The 17,278-nt window shown below is 39.6% G+C and overlaps 1 protein-coding gene across 3 annotated transcripts in view; it reads left to right on the forward strand.

Moving 5' to 3' along the window:
- Nucleotides 1–17,278, forward strand: part of LOC132392580 (cytoplasmic dynein 1 intermediate chain 2-like) — a 113,222-nt gene that overhangs the window by 39,648 nt on the left and 56,296 nt on the right. For all 3 annotated transcript variants that reach the window (XM_059966644.1, XM_059966646.1, XM_059966645.1), the window contains exon 3: nucleotides 8,087–8,198. In XM_059966644.1, coding sequence (XP_059822627.1) covers nucleotides 8,087–8,198 — 112 coding nt within the window. The remainder of the gene's footprint in view (nucleotides 1–8,086; nucleotides 8,199–17,278) is intronic.

Genomic DNA, 17,278 nt, shown 5'->3' on the forward strand with positions numbered 1-17,278 from the left:
CGTAGAATCCAGTATCTGCACATTTGTGTCTGCACATCTCTCTTTTTATTACGTCCGTGCTGACCATCAATCACTATTTTCACTACTCCTACACTAATTAAATTGTATTCTCTCTACATTCCCATCGATTCCCCTCAGACTCTACCACTCACTTTCACTCTGGGGGCAATTTGCAGCTGTCAATTGGCCTGCCAACCTGCATGTTTTAGGATGTTGGAGAGACCTTGGGAAATGTTTGCAGGGAGGGTGTGCAAGCTCCACACAGACAGCATCACTCTTTGTGTTCACTTTTGGGATCTGTGAGTCATCAGGTTCAAGTTCATTTTTGTTGTTGCCATAGGCATACATAACCAGGGTGTGGATGCAATGGGGGTTGACTTTTTACAGCAGCACATTATGTTACAAATATCACAAACATCAGATAACAAACTTTAACTTATGGACATATACATTGTCTAATATATGCTATCGTTTGAGAGGGTAGTGGATGATAGGAGCCTGAAGATCCACGCTTGGTAATTCAAAACAACTTATTCTTGTCCATCACAACCACCTCCTTATTCCCTTTTTTTGCATTATTTATTGATTAGGTAATTTATAAGCTTGTCTTTGCACTGCACTGCTGGTGGAAAAATAACAAATTTCATTTCCTATAAGAAAGTGACAATAAACCTGATTCTGAATCTGACTTTTGTGTACTGCATGAGGAGTTGTGAATAGAATTAATTATCTCCACTAATGAAATTTGGAAGGAAGATTATTGATAAAGCAGTTGAAAAATGGTTGGGACTAAGGTACCTACCCAAGAAACAACCCTGAGGAATAAGGAAAGATGTGATGGGCCAGAGGAAGCTCACAAAATAGTCCTGGGAATAGGGCGTCGAGCACCTCCACTCCATCTGCCACAACAGACAGGATCTCCTGGTTTCCATGACTCCAAACAGTCCTTCCAGGTGAGGCAACACTTCACTTGTGAGTCTGTTGGGGTCATTTATTGCTCATTATTATTGGCCCATACTGCTTCAAGCTTCCTCCCTCCATATAACACTTCAATTGCTTCTTAAATCCCATCTAGTCACTACACTCTGCATGGGAAGGTCCCTCTGTGCAGCTTCTCCCTTTCGTCCTAAACCAATGCCCTGCAGTTTTGGTCTCTGCTGCCCTAGGGAAAAGGCAGTTACCATCCACCTTACCTGTCTCTTATGATTTTAAACATTTCTGTAATGTCGCTCCTTATTCTCCTGAGTTCCAAGGAATTAACTTAATAGATGAGCTTGCCTAGCCAACCTCTACCTGTGACCCAGGCCCTATGGTCCTGGCAGCATCTTCACAAATCTTTTCTGCACTCTCCAGTTAAACCCCATCTTTCCTATAACAGAGTGACCAAAACTGTATGTAGTCCTCCAACTCCAGGTTCACCAATGACTTAGACAACTGCAACAAAAACGTCCCATCTCCCATGCCCAATGCCCCGGCCAATGAAAGCCAGCATGCACAATGCCCCCTTCACTACCCTGTCTACCTGTGATACACTTTCAATGTACTTTGTGTTTATACTCCTCAGTCATTCTCTTTCATTACTCTCTAGTGCCTTACCTCTCACAATATGAAGACCTTTCTTTGTATTCTTACCCTTTTTCTGACTCCATTGATCAGAGGACTGATACAACTTACTCCCATGGTAACGTAATTTTATCACACATACTCACTTTATCCTATCCATCCCCTCCAGCTCCATCTTCATTCTCCCTCATAGCCTTTTGTGCAATTTAAAACTAACTTTTCTATCTTTCCTTTTTCTGTTGAAGAGTTTTCAATCCGAAGTATTAACTGACGATTTTGATCCACAAAGGGAGAAATAGCTGATAAAATTCTATATTTGGGCAAACCTGATTACCATATGATGTGATTACAAATAACCATCATAAATTTGCTAATGCATTAGACATCAGTGGATCATAAAAAAATGTTCAGAAAAGTATATGATAATGAACCAGATCATACCCCAAAAGAGAAAAGATGCTTAAAAGAGTCAAAAGCAACAATTGAGGTATTGGGAAAATGTTAAGAGTAAAGGAAAAGACAGATAAAAAGGATGCAGTTGTGTTAAACCACAAGCACAGATTTTGAAGGCTGAGGCAGATACGCAGATACCCAAATCAATGGTGATAAAACAAAACACATGCTTAGAGCCACAAGAGAGGAAAAATGATAAAATCAAAGGATATAAACATTTAACTACAAACATATTTACTAAATTACAAACTAACAGGTTGCCAGCAGTGATATTAGGCTCCATAAACTGAAAGGCAAGGATAGAATTGAAAATAAGGAGAAGATAGATATGATGAATAATGATGAAACCTGCAGACCCCACTCGGTATGGATTGGCAACACCATCTCCTTCATAATCACCATCAGCATGGGTACACCACAAGACTCTGTGTTTAGCCCCTTGCTCTACTCACTTTATATCCTTGGCTGTGTGTCTAAGTACAACTCTGATGGCATATTTAAGTTTGCTGATGGCTGAATTGGTCACCGGCTGTGTTAAAGATGGTGTTGATCCGGAATATAGGAGGAGGATTAAAAATCTGGTGAATGGTGCCACAACAACATCAGCAAAACCAAAGAGCTGATTATTGACTACAGGAAGAAGAAACTGGAGGCTAATGAGCCTGTCCTCATTAGGGAATAGAAGGTGGAGAGGGTCAGTGGCTTTAAATTTGTTGGTATTATCATATCAGAGCATCTGTCCTGGGACCAGTACATAAATGCCATCACAAGGAAGGCACCACAGTGCCTCTACTTTCTTAGAAGTTTGCACAGAATTGGCATGTCATCCAAAATTTTGATAAACTTTTGTAGATATATAATGGATAATATCCTGACTAGTTGCATCATGGCCTGGTATGGAAACACCAATGCCCAGGAACAGAAAGGCTTATAAAAAATGGTGAATGCAGCCTAGTCCATTGCAGGCAAAGCCTTATTCAGCATTGAACATATCTATAAGGAGCACTGTCACAGAAAAGCAGCTTCCATCATCCATAGCCCTGACCATCCAAGCCATGCTCTCTTCTTGCTGCTGCCATCATGCAGAAGGTTTGGGTCCCACAGCACCAGGTTCACGAACAGTTTGACCATCAAGCTCCTGAACCAGTGTGGGTAACTTCAAAGTTCAAAGTAAATTTTGTTACCAAAGTACAAAGCGATAGATAGATACTTTATTGATCCCAAAGGAAATTACAGTGTCACAAGTGCATAGATATAAATATTAGAAGAGAAATAGAAAGAATAAAAAGTAAGTTACCTCAAACAGACTAACAGGAGGGGGTCATCACTTTCCTGGTTATCATTATAGAGCCTAATGACCGAGGGTATGAATTATCTCAGTCTGTTACTAAAAGTGTTCCCCTGTTCATCAAGGTGGCATGCAGTAGGTGAGAAATGTTGTTCAGAATTACCAGGATTTTCTGTAGGGGCCTTCATTCTACCACAGTCTCCAGTGTGTCCAGTTTAACTCCTATAACAGAGCCAGTCTTTCTAATCAGATTATTAAATCTGCTGGCATTACCTATGTTGATTCCATTGCCCCAGCACACCACCACATAGAAGATTGTACAGACGACAGCAGACTGGAAGAGCGTGTGAAGGAGAGGCCTGCATACTCCAAAGGAGCTCAGTCTCCTCAGGAAGTAGAGGCAACTCTGGCCCTTCTAGTACACAGCCTCTTTGTTGGTACTCCACTCAAGTCTGTCATGTAGGTGCATGGTTAGTATTCCTGAACTCGGTCATTGCCATCTCCTTTGTCTTACTAATGTTGAGCTGCAGATGATTCAGCTTGCACCGTTTGACAAAGTCCTTCAGCAGTCTTCCAGTCCTTCATCCTTCCATCCTCCTTTTATACACCCAACTGTTGCTGAGTCATCAGAGGATTTTTGCAAATAATATGACAATATTGTATCTAAGGTCCGAGGTATAGAGGGTAAACAGGAAGGGAGCCAATATAGTCCCCTGTGGATGGGGCCCCAGTGTTGCTCGTTGCCATGTCTGACACACAGCTCTGAAGCCGCACAAACTTGGCTGCCAGTCAGGTAGTTGATTATCCAGGATACAATGGAAGTGCTGATCTGCATTGAACAGAGCTTCTCCCCCAGCAATGAGGGCTGTATGGTAGTGAAGGCACTTGAGAAATCAAAACATATGATCCTCACAGTGCTGCCCTGCTTATTTAAATAGGAGTAGTCTCTGTTTCACAGGTAGATGACAGCATCGTCGACTCCAGTGTGCTTCTGGTAGGCAAGCTGCAGGGGATTGAGAGATGGTCTGACCAGGGTTCGGAGGTGAGCCAGGACCGGCCTCTCTTTGGTCTTCATGATGTGTGAGTTCAGGACCATGGGACAATAGTCATTTAAGGCTTTCTGTTGGCCCTTCTTAGGTACTGGGACCACACATGATGTTTTCCACACAGTCGGGATCCTTTCCAGGCTGAGACTCAGATTGACAATGTGCTGAAGAACATACAACTGCTCAGCACACTCCTTCAGGACTTTGGGGTTCACACTATCTGGTCCCAGTTCTTGGCCATGTCTGAGTTTCCCCAGAGCCTTTCTCACTTGCACAGTAGTGAAAGTCAATCCATGATGACTGGGGAGTTGCTGGAAGGTGGGGGCTGATGGAGGTGAAGATTGGGATGATAGCAGTTGGAATGTGGAGGTGCGGATGCTAGGTCTAAGGCAAATAAGGGATGTTGACGGTGGTAGCCTGTGTGGTTCATTCACATGTAGAATTGGAGGAGGGAGGAGAGGAGGCATTGGTACCGAGGGAGTATTGCCTGCTCCCATATTCAGTGTCACCATATACAACTCTTGAGATTCATTTTTTCAAGTCAAGTCACTTTTATTGTCATTTCGACCATAACTGCTGGTACAGTACATAGTAAAAATGAGACAACGCTTTTTCAGGATCATGGTGTTACATGACACAGTACAAAAACTAGACTGAACTACGTAAAAAAACAACACAGAAAAAAACTACACTAGACTACAGACCTACCCAGGACTGCATAAAGTGCACAAAAGAGTGCAGGCTTTACAATAAATAATAAACAAGACAATAGGGCAGTAAGGTGGGCATACTCAATAAGTCTATAGAATAATAACCATAACAGAGTCAATGAAAGACTGCCCAACTAGGGCATTCAACAAGAGTGCTGAAAGCAATAAACTGCAAATACAAAAAGAAGAAAATATAATAATAAATAATTAAGCAATAAATATCGAGAACGTGAGATGAAGAGTCTTTCAAAGTGAGTCCATTGATTGTGGGGACATTTCAATGATGGGGCAAGTGAAGTTGAGTGACATTATCCCCTTTGGTTCAATGATTGAGGGGTAGTAACTGTTCCTGACCCTGGTGGTGTGTGTTCTAAAGCTCCTGTACCACCATCCTTTTAGTCACACACTTCAACTGTGAATTGATTCTATAACTTAAAGACTCACTTTCAAGGGGTCTACTGTGATCAGTTTGGTTTGTTTGTTTGTTTATTACACATTTTGTTTTTTTGTGCATATTGCTTATTTGTCAGTCTTTGTACATAGTATTTCTTTGTTTTACTGTGAAAGCCTACAAGAATTTGAATCTCAGGTAACATGGTGACACATACATACTTTGAAAATAAATTGACAATACTTTGGACTTTTAGTACATTTATACATTTGTATCAGAATAAAATCTTGGGCATGGTGAGAGAACTAATTCAGAGTCATTGGCAAAGACAGACCAAGATTAGCATATGGAAATTAATGGTAATTAGAAAATAGTTCAAAATACATTTATTATCAAAGTGTGTATGCTATATACAACCTTGATATTCATCTCCTTACAGACAGCCACAAAACAAAGCAACCCAGTAGATCCCAATAATAAAGACCATCAAAACACCCAATGTGTAGAAGAAATAACAAATGGTGCATACAATAAAAGGAAGCAAATAATATTCAGAACTGAAGTTCACTAAAGTGTCCACAGCCATGAAGCCAGTTGCAGCAGATCCAGGTGCCTTTTAGTTGCAGAAGTCTCAGTTCAGCTCAGAGACAATAAACCTCACAGAGCAGGGAGTTGAACACCAGCCTGTCCTTTTCCTCTGGTGCTGATACTCTGACCTTTTCTATTTGGCCCAGCACTTAAATTGGCCAAACAGCACGCTGTTCCTTGCTGTCAGACCCTGCCCTGCCACTTCAATATGCTCTTGGGCCCAGGACCTGCCACCTCAATTCAGCCCATAAATATCCTTTCCAATTTGGCGCAGTGCTTAAATTGGTCAAACATTGGCTTGTTCTTCACTGTGGGACATAGGCCTTGTTGCCTCAATTCTGTCTCGCCTCAGTTCTGTCACTATAAATCGGCTACAAGTCTGCTCCAGCAATGTTCAAACATCGGCTCATTCTCCACTCTTGTGCCCAGACCCTGCAGCCCCAATTTGGCCTGTACTCGCCATGCCACACCACAACTGTTCTGCACCTTCATGACTTTTGTTCAGACTGCAAAAATGCCAGGTCATGCAGGCAGTTCGAAAGCTCAACTCCGAAGGGGAAGTTACAGGCTATTGCTTGCAGTGAGCATTTTCCAGAAAAAGTATGATTAACAAAGTAGTTGGTAGTTTTGTTTGCTGCCAGCAAGTTGTCACTGAGCTTGACCAGCACCATCTTAAATCACAAGGTGCTGTTTGAGAAAGATGAAACCGCAGGATCAGATGGTTTAGCTTTCAGGTTTTAGAATGAAGCAGGTGAGAGAAATGTAAACCCTAGTAATATAATTTTGTGAAGTTCTTCTGACTTGGGTACTATTCTTCTATAAGATGATCTGTTCATGTCTGTACTCTAAATAAGAAAAGTAGTGGGATGTACGAGGTGGGTGATGTCCAGAGAATTATAGAGGAGTCAGTTTAACATCTGTGTCAGAATTTACAACTCTAGAATCTACAATTAAGGTAGAATGACAAGAATTTTTTTCAGCTGGACTGAGAGCCAGGGTAAATTTGTGATGGTATGTTAAGGCTGAGAATTTTCTTGAGGTCAGATAGCAAAATGCCAATTAAAGAACTTCCAGAAAGTTATAATAAAGTTTCTCATGCGGGACTGTTTGCTTAAGTTGAATCTCATTGAGCTGAGGTTGAATTATTGACTTGTGTAGGGAAGGGAATAGGAATATTTGGGCAGAGGCACACTTAAGTTGTCAGGATGCATTATGATGTACAGAGTGTGTTTAAATATCACTTTTAAATGTACTGATGAAATTAAGTGGCATTGGTATAAAGTAATAACAAGCAAAAAGACAAAAGCAGGCAAATGAAAAGTGATTCACCTTAGACCTAAAAATGACTGAACAATAATGGACTTTCAAAATGATGAAAAGCTGAAGCTAATGAAGGTTGTAAGAAATTTGGGGATTCAGGTAAATAGATTATTAAAATAACAATTGCTGAAAATAATTTTAAAAACTACAGAAAGCTAGCCTGCCTTTTCTAGAAAACTGACTATGAGGAGGTTATAAACTGTTTGAGCAGATCTATGTCCAACATTTGAATATTGGCTTCTGAGGGAGGTAGTGCATATTTACCAATATAACACTGAGCTTCAAAGAATAAATTACAAAGAGAGGTTAAAGAAACTTGGGTTGTATTTCCTGAAATTTGATTTGATTGAAGCTGTTAAGATGAAAATCATAATTGGTAAGATAGATAAGCTATTTCCATTGATTGGCAAGTCTTAGAATTGGGGTGAATTGGAGCCAAGCTTCTCAGGGGTGGTTAGTCTGGTAGATATTTGGAACTCTCTTCTACACATAACAATTGAAGATTAATCTGTTGTTGATTTAATAGTTCAATTGTGAGCAACTACTGTCCAAGAATGTATGGAATCAACTGAATTATATTCTATCTTCTTTAAGAAAGACACAAAAAATTAATTAAAAGCAATAATATTGATAACATGACTTCTAATACAGTAATTATAGATCAAAAATAATGTAATCATGTAATCCTATTCGGTGTTTTTTTTTCTAATGTTATATTTTGTTTTAGGCTGATCAGAAGAAGGAATTGCCACAGAATGAAGAAACTGATATTGAGAAGAAACGAAGGGAAGCTGAAGCCTTGCTCCAGAGCATGGGCATTACATCTGAGCCCTCTGTTGGTATGTATGTGGATTTATTTTACAAGGTATGTTTCTGTTAAAAGTATAATTTGAGTCACTGCAGTTTTGTTTTATTTCTTTGAGGCTATGCTGAGAGACATGCAGCAGTTGCAACCCATTCTCCACAACACCTCCAGAGCCTGATGGATTGCTTCTACCAGGCCTACAAGGAATTTGGTTGAACTGTCAGCCTGAAAAATACAAATGTCTTGGGACAAGATGTGGAGGCACCATCAGTCATTACCATTGATAACTACAAACTGGATGTTATTCATCCGTTCACATACCTAGGGTCCATCATCAGTGAAACCTTTCCTTGAGCACAGAAATCGACAAGTGCATCAGGAAGGCTGCACCAGCTCTTCCCTGCTTCACCACACAAGCTCTCAGTCAAAACAAAAATGGTGGTGTACAACACTTGTGTCATTAGCACACTGTTGTACAGCAGCAAGACCTGGACAACATATGCTAAGCAGGAGAAAAGGCTCATTACCTTCCATTTAAGTGATTTTGTTGCATCTAGGGCATCTTCTGAAAAAAACAGAGTACGGTGCTGAGGTTCTCTTTCATGCCGACCTCCCTAGTGTGTACACCCTGCTCCAGCAGCATAGCCATATCGGGCCTTGTCTGCCACATGCAGAATAGCTGCATCCCAAAAGATCCTCTACGGTAAGCTGGCTTCAGACAAGAGAACCACTGGTTGCCTGCAACCGCACTACAAGGATGTCTGCAAGCAGGACATGAAAGAGTTGGACATAAATATTGAGTTCTGGGAGGAACTTGCCAGGTGCACCCTGAAACACCACCTTAAATCAGGCGAGGAAAAATTCCTGAAAGCAACAGAAAACAAATGGACCCACAGAAGTAAACACTGCATCTTGCACAGACTGCCACTCTCATTAGCCACACCAACAACATAGGTAGCTGGACACAACAATCATGGTCGATCTCAACCAACTGAGGGCCACATTGAGGCCAGTTCAAAATGCAAGTTGAATTTGGATTGTAATGGGGATGAAACTGTTATTTAAAATACACAAAGGGTATAGCAAGGTTTGTTGCATTTCACCGATTCTGCAGTTAGGATATGCTTCTTTGCTTGAATTGTTGAAAGACAACAGAAATTATGTTTTAGATCAGCACAGATGAATTTTATCTCAGGTTTCTTTGATGTAACTGGCCAACCATGTGAAGTGTTCATTGAAGTGAAAACTTTTCCTTTTTTTCTTTTTATTTTATTCCTTTCTTAAAATTTGTCAATTTTTCAGGCATTAAAATTTCAAAACCCTTTATTTTCTAATAATTCTAGGGTATCAGTAGAGGGCAGTAGAGCATCATTATGTTTATCTTGTCTCAGTACAGAATTTGTTCTGGGGAAAAAAAGTGCTTTTGTAAAGTCCAGCTAGAGAACTTGTAGCAAAAATAGAAAACATTATCTTGTGATATTTCATTTAACTTTATCAAGTAGCAATTTATTGTGAGTTAAACCACAAACTTAGCAATTGTTTGAGTTGATTGTGTTAATTGAGTTTGATAGTGATATAGATTTATTTTTGTATTGGTTGCTACAAAGACATGAAGTGATACATGCTTGTTGCTCATGGTGAGTCAGATTTCATGCTATTTTTAAAGAAAGGTTGTGAACAGTTTGACAGCAAAATATTATTTTTACAATATAGAAGATTTCCAGTGGTCTTAAGGAAGTAGTGATATGTGTTTAAGTAAATCCCTTGTACTGCCCCATCTTTGGCAGATAGTGCACACCTTTTTCAGATTAGTTCTACTTCCATCACCTGCAGTCCGTTGTTGCCTCCATCAATCACCTTCCAGCATCTGTCACTACTTCTACTCTTTTCTCTTCCATCTGCTTATCACCCCTCCTTGCCTGGATCTTGCTCACCCCCTTCCCCTCATTTATTTATACTGGCTATTTCCCCTCTATCTTTCAGTTCAATTGAAGAGTCCTCCTGAAACATTGTTGTTCATTTAACCATACCCCCCCCCCCCCCAACCCTGATAATATGAGTTACAGAGTTCCTTCAGCAGTTTGGTTTTATTTTGCTCTTTTTCTACTTGCTTTTCAATTTCAGATGAGTAATTGGACTCTTGATTATGGATAAGAAGGAAATCAGATTCAAACTGCAAAATTTGCAGGCTGTAGCCAACTGTGTGGTTTTCTTCTTGTTCTTATGTCACAACTTCCATAATAATCCATTCATTAATTTTTTAGCAGTCCTTTTTCTTTATATTGATACCTTTATCAAATATCATTTTTATTTTTGAATCTTGCCCCTTTTCTCTACACTCCACTGTATTTCTGTATCAATTTAACTTTTCCATTTATACTCTCTTGCTTCTCAATTACTCTATTGGCAATTCTGTCCGAAAAATTGCCCCGAACCTCTATCTCAACTTTTCCATCTATTTGTTAACTCTCCATTCACTTATTATTCCACTCATTAGCCTTTTCACTTAACTCACTGTTCTTTTCTCTGCTTTATAACCATATAACAATCACAGCACGGAAACAGGCCATCTCGGCTCTCCTAGTCCATGCTGAACTCTTAATCTCACCTAGTCCCACCTACCTGCACTCAGCCCATAACCCTCCATTCCTTTCCTGTCCATATACCTATCCAATTTTACCTTAAATTACACAACTGAACTGGCCTCTACTACTTCTACAGGAAGCTCATTCCACACAGCTATCTCGCTCTGAGTAAAGAAATACCCCCTCGTGTTTCCCTGAAACTTTTGCCCCCAACTCTCAAATCATGTCCTCTTGTTTGAATCTCCCCTACTCTCAATGGAAACAGCCTATTCACGTCAACTCTATCTATCCCTCTCAAAATTTTAAATACCTCAATCAAATCCCCCCCTCACCCTTCTACGCTCCAATGAATAGAGACCTAACTTGTTCAACCTTTCTCTGTAACTTAAGTGCTGAAACCCAGGTAACATCCTAGTAAATCGTCTCTGCACTCTCTCTAATTTATTGATATCTTTCCTATAATTCGGTGACTAGAACTGTACACAATATTCCAAATTTGGCCTTACCAATGCCTTGTACAATTTTAACATTACATCCCAACTTCTGTACTCAATGCTCTGATTTATAAAGGCCAGCGTTCCAAAAGCCTTCTTCACCACCCTATCTACATGAGACTCCACCTTCAGGGAACTATGCACTGTTATTCCTAGATCTCTCTGTTCCACTGCATTCCTCAATGCCCTACCATTTACCCTGTATGTTCTATTTGGATTATTCCTGCCAAAATGTAGAACCTCACACTTCTCAGCATTAAACTCCATCTGCCAACGTTCAGCCCGGCATAAATCTCCCTGCAAGCTTTGAAAACCCACCTCATTATCCACAACACTTCCTACCTTAGTATCATCGGCTTTGTCCATGCTTTTAACAGGAAATGTTATTGCTTGAACAAAGCCATCTCATCTATGTCCTCTACGTGTACAGTTCCCTCCTCTCATCCTCTATGTTCTTTGCTCCTCACACTTGCATTCCTTGTTATTTTTAAACTTGCCCCAGCACACTCCATATTCTCTGCAGCATGCTTTACTCTGGTCATTCCAATTGATAACATGCTGCACCTTCATTGAAAAGTAATGTGCAGGGGAGATTAGTCAGGAAGGCAAACAGTATGCTAGTCTTTGTAACAAGAGTATTTGAGTGCAATAGCAAATACATCTTAGTCCAATTATTTAGATCACTAGTAATACCTAGAATGTGTTCAAGATTGGTCTTAAAGATGTAGGGAGTATAATGAAAATTCAGTAGATTAATTCCTGGTAAGAGGAGAGATTAAGCAGACTAAGTATATACCCTAGAAGAATGTCAATTATATTTGCAAGATTCTGATGGAACATTGACATCTTAGAAACATAGAAAACCTGTAGTGCAATACAGGCCCTTTGGCCCACAATGCTTACCTGAACATGTACTTTCTTTAGAAATTACCTAGGGTTACCCATAGCCCTCTATTTTTCTAAGCTCCATTTTAGATATAGAGGTATATTTTTTCCTTCCATTAATATGCCTAGAATTTGGAGTTTATAACCTTAAGACAAGGGGTCAGTCATTCAAGATTGAGTTGTAAAGAAATTTCTTCACCAGAGGGTAGTAGGTCTTTGGTTTTCTCAGCCCTAGAAGGCTTTGGAGGTTCAGTCACCAAATAAATTTAAGACAGTGATTTGACCATTTTTTACATATTGAGGGAATAAGGGGATATGGAGTTAGCTATATTACAGTTCAGTAGTTGTGCAAACACGAGGGGCTGAACGACTTGCATTTGCTTCCATTTCTTATTTTCATATGACCTTGTGTTCTTTCTCAACATGAGAAATGTTGTGGCTCCTATCAAAATACCCTTTCTCCTTGTCAAACTCTACTACATTAACAAAGCTAACTAACCAGGAGTAAGCTGAAAATCATTAAATGGTGCACATAATGCTAGAGCGTTTAACAGGCCGTTTGTTCCCAGCTTTATCTTTAGGAAGATTTGAAGAAAATTAGCAAACACTTTTGAGGAAATTGAACACAGTGACCTTAAGACTTATTAGAAAGTAAAATTAGCAGGTCAAGGGAGCTAAAATGGAGCAGCAGCAGCACAATATGAGACAATTGATTGATGATAGTGGAACAAAGAGCTACTTTTATAAATTAACTTTAATGTAAGAAAATGTCCTAGGGTAGTTTATGTTGGGTTTGGACAAAATTGATACCAAGCCAGAGAAACATACTAGAATGGTTGGTCAAAATTATAATCAGAGACATGGAGGTTAAAAGAAGGAAAAATCTGTAAAGGCACAATGAGGTTATAAGAGGGAATTTAAGTGCATTGTGTCTATACTGCTGAAAGCACAATTGTGAGCTGAAGGGAATATTGATAGTGTGGGGAAAACAAAGAGTTCTTGAGGTTGCAGGGCTGAAGGCAGGGGAAATGTGAGCTGAGGCCTTCAGAAGGTTTGAATGAGTGAATGAAAATTAAAAATGTAAGATGTTGGTGAACTTGGAGCTAGTTTGGGCCCGTGGGCATGAATGTATTTATGAGATGGAAACTGCAGGTTAGAAGTGTGAACAGTAAAATTTTCATCTGGAACTTAGAGATTGAAAGATGGAAGTATAAATAGGAGAGCATTGGCATAACTGATACTGGAGATCACAAAATCATGGATAGGTTTCAGCAGTGGTTATATACTCCTAATAGCAAAACTATATGGTAATAAGCTCTGCTGATGGCCATAGAGGGCTTTGAAATTGCAAGTAGTTTTAAGAGAATGACAAAGAAAGAGAACAGTATGCAAAGTGAAGAGTGTGTGAGATTTAGGCTGAAGAATGTGTTTTAGCTCACCTTACATTTAATTGGAGGAATTTAAGGTTTTATCCAAAGGTGAATGTGAAATAAATGTGTAAATAACTCGCTGTGGAAGGATTCAGAGCTGATAATGAGATAGATCATAATACCTTTTTGTTAACATCTGTAGTCTTATTTTATGTGTATCTATGAAGTTGTTGAACAGCAGTGAGCAGATAAGAGGAGAAAGGACAGTGATCCATCTCATTATCAGCTCTTAATCCTCCCACCGTGAGTTATTAACACATTTATTTCACATTCACTTTTGGATAAACAGGTGCAATCATGTCAGTGTCCAAGAAAAATAGGGTGAGCTGCCCCAATGACTTTCCAGTGGCACTCACATCTACTGTGATGAAGTGCTTTGATGGGTTTGTCATGCGGACCAACTGCAATTTGCCTATTGCCACAATAGGTCTAGAGCGGGTGCACTCTCTCTGGCCCATACTTGGCCTTGGTTCACCTGGACAACAGTAATAGCTACATCAGGCAGCTGTTTATTGACTACGCTTCACATTCAACACCATCAGTCCAACACCCAGTTCTAATCAACAAGCTCCAAAACTTGGGCCTTTATCTCCTTCTGCAACTGGGTCCTTGACTTTCTCACCAGGAGATCAGACTGTGCAGATCAGAAATAATATCTCCTCCTTACTGACAAGCAACACTGGCGCACCTCAGTAATGTGTGCTTAGGCCACTGCTCTACTCTACACCCACGATTATGTAGCTAGGCACAGCTTGAATGCCATCTATAAATTTGCTGAGGACACACTATTTTTAGCAGAATTTTATTTGGTGATGAGGAGGCATACAGGAGCAAGCTAGATAGTTGTAAACTTAGCCAGCTCCATCATGGGCACTAGCCTCCTTAGTATGGAGTGCACCTTCAAAACGCTATGCCTCAAAAAGATGAAATTTTTTTTAAGTACAGTTGCAAGATTGATATCTGTTTGACTATGTGGAAACCTGCCATTCACCCTATTAAGTAAATGCAAGACAAATCCAATTTAGCCAACAAATGCCCAATCAGGTACCTATATCAGGAAAATGATGGAAAATGTCCATGTAGTTCTGTCCAGTGGCATAGTCTTGGTTAGCCTGATCACCATTTCTGTATCTGGGATTTATCTCCAGAATCTGAATTCCAAGGAGGGGCATGATTGTCCTTGACGTCAAAGTAGCATTTTACTGAGTATAGCTCAGTGAGGCATGAAACCATAAGACACAGAAGTAAAATTAAGTCATTGGGACCATTGAGTCTGCTCTGTCACTCAATCATAGCTGATTTTTTAAACCTCATTCTCCAGCCTTCTTGCTGTAACCCTTAACCCCCTTACCAATCAGGAACTCATCAATATCTGTCTTAAATGTACTCAGTGCTACTTGGTCTCCTAAGCCCTCTGTAGCTATAAATTCCACAGATTCACCATCCTCTAACTGAAGAAATTCAGCCTCATTTTAGTTTAAAAAGGATATCCCATTATTATGAGGCTTTGCCTTTGGATCTGTGACAACTATACTATTGGAAACATCCTCTCAGCATCTATTCTATCCAGGCCTTTCAGTATCTAGTAGGTTTCAATGAAATTTACACCACTCCCATCTTTCTGAACTCAATCCTGTACAAGCCAAAGCAACCTTTTGATCCTTGTGCATTAAACCCTGGTAAAACTAAATGTCAAAGGGAAATCACTCCCAACAGTTGGAATTGAATCTTGCACAGAAAGAATCTTGCAAAGGAAGATGGATGTTTAAAAAAGAACAGAAAGTGCAGGAAACACTCGTTAGGTTAGGCAACATCTGTGAGAGGGTGGGAGAGCGAGCAAACTGATTCAAATTGCTAAAAGAATGTAGTGGCGCATGTGGAAGTCAGTTATTTTAGCCCTAGGATATATCGACTTGATTTTTTTTAAATACAGTGTTTGAATTTGAATTATTTCTCATTGCTTCATTAATAACCTTAGTCATAACATTTGAATTGGAATGTCCACTAATAATTGCAGAATGTTCAGGTCCATTACCATCTCCTCAGCAAATGTGGTATTCCACAACTGCATGCAACAAGGTGTAAATGATATTCAGGCACAGGCTGATAAGTGGCGATTAACATTTGGTAAGCAGAAGTGCCATGCAGTGACCATTTCCAATTGAATTGTGTTTAGCCACTTTCCCACCTTTGATATTTCATGGCACGTTGCCAAGTGGTTAAGGCATTCGTCTAGTTATCTGAAGGTCACTAGTTCGAGCCTTGCGTGTGTGTCCTTCAGCAAAGCACTGAATCACACATTGCTCTGCAATGACACCGGTGCCAAGCTGTATGGGTCCTAATGCCTTTCCCTTGGACAACATTGGTGGCGTGGAGAGGGGAGACTTGCAGCTTGGGCGACTGCCGATCTTCCATAAAAAAAAAACCTTGCCCAGGTTTGTGCCCTGAAAACTTTCCAAGGTACAAATCCATGGTCTATTGAGACTAACGGAGGCCTACATTATCACTAATGGAACCCTCACTACTAACATCTTGGCTAAAAATTCAACTAGATCAATCACAGAAACACTGTGACCAAAGATGCAGGCTGAAAACTATGTAACTCACCTGCTAATACTCTGGTGTCATTTCACCATTTACAAGGGATATCAGAAATGTTTTGGAATAATTTAAACTTGTGGGGATGAGTGTAGATTCAGCAATACTCAGTGATAAACTTGATATTGTTTAGGATAAAGTAGCCAGTTTTGCACCCCTCCACCATCCTAAATATTTATTCCCATCGCTGGCATACCTTGTCTGTAGTACATAACATCATTTCATCTTCACTTTCCAAGCCCACAATTTCTATTTCCAAGAAAGAATACCACTACTTGCAGGTTCCCTTCTAAATTACACATCCTGCTAACTTGCAAGTATCATATATCATGATTTTTTAAAAATATACTGCTGTGCTGAAATTCTGCAATTCCAATAGGAATACTGTGAGCAGAAAAAACTGTTCATTCAAGATAATGGCTCACCACCAATTTTTTAAATATCCCCATAAAATCCTTTACTGTTGGACTTGCTCCTCTTTTCATCCAGTTTACCATGAGCAAAGATATGAGCCCTAATTATATCAGAGTCACAGCAAAATAATTTGTCTGGCATGTATAAACTTTTAGCTGGAAATTCTGTGGAGAATTATCAGCTAGCAGCCAGGGATATGTCAGCTCGTCTATAATCTGCGCGTGTGTCATGGAAGTTGGGTGAGCTGAAAATCAGACCATACTTCATCTGATTTCCCATTCTGGAAAGTTCCTCACCTGAGGGACCGATGCATTTAGTTTATTATTTTATAGTGTTTTAATGTATTTCAAAATAAATTTATTTTTAATATCTTTCTGATAAAATATTTCCATCTATAACAAGTGTTATGAGTATGTGACACACAATTCAAGCACATGAGTTCATTGGTGTAACTTTACGTAAGATATTCATTTGGCAAGAAAATATAATGAAAAAATTAAATTCTTGTATGATCTGGAAGCCTACTAATTGCATGTAATTTGTGTATAATTTTTGTATATGTCATCACTTTCTATATTAATATGTTATTCATGATGATGAAGATAGGATTTTCTGTGAGTTGTTCTATTTTACACATTTTACATTTATTCTCCAATCTGTAAGCAAAACCTTTTGTCACCTTTGTAATACCTGTTTTTGAATTCACCT

Source organism: Hypanus sabinus, chromosome 4 (assembly GCF_030144855.1).
Source record: "Hypanus sabinus isolate sHypSab1 chromosome 4, sHypSab1.hap1, whole genome shotgun sequence".
NCBI classification, from domain to species: domain Eukaryota; kingdom Metazoa; phylum Chordata; class Chondrichthyes; order Myliobatiformes; family Dasyatidae; genus Hypanus; species Hypanus sabinus.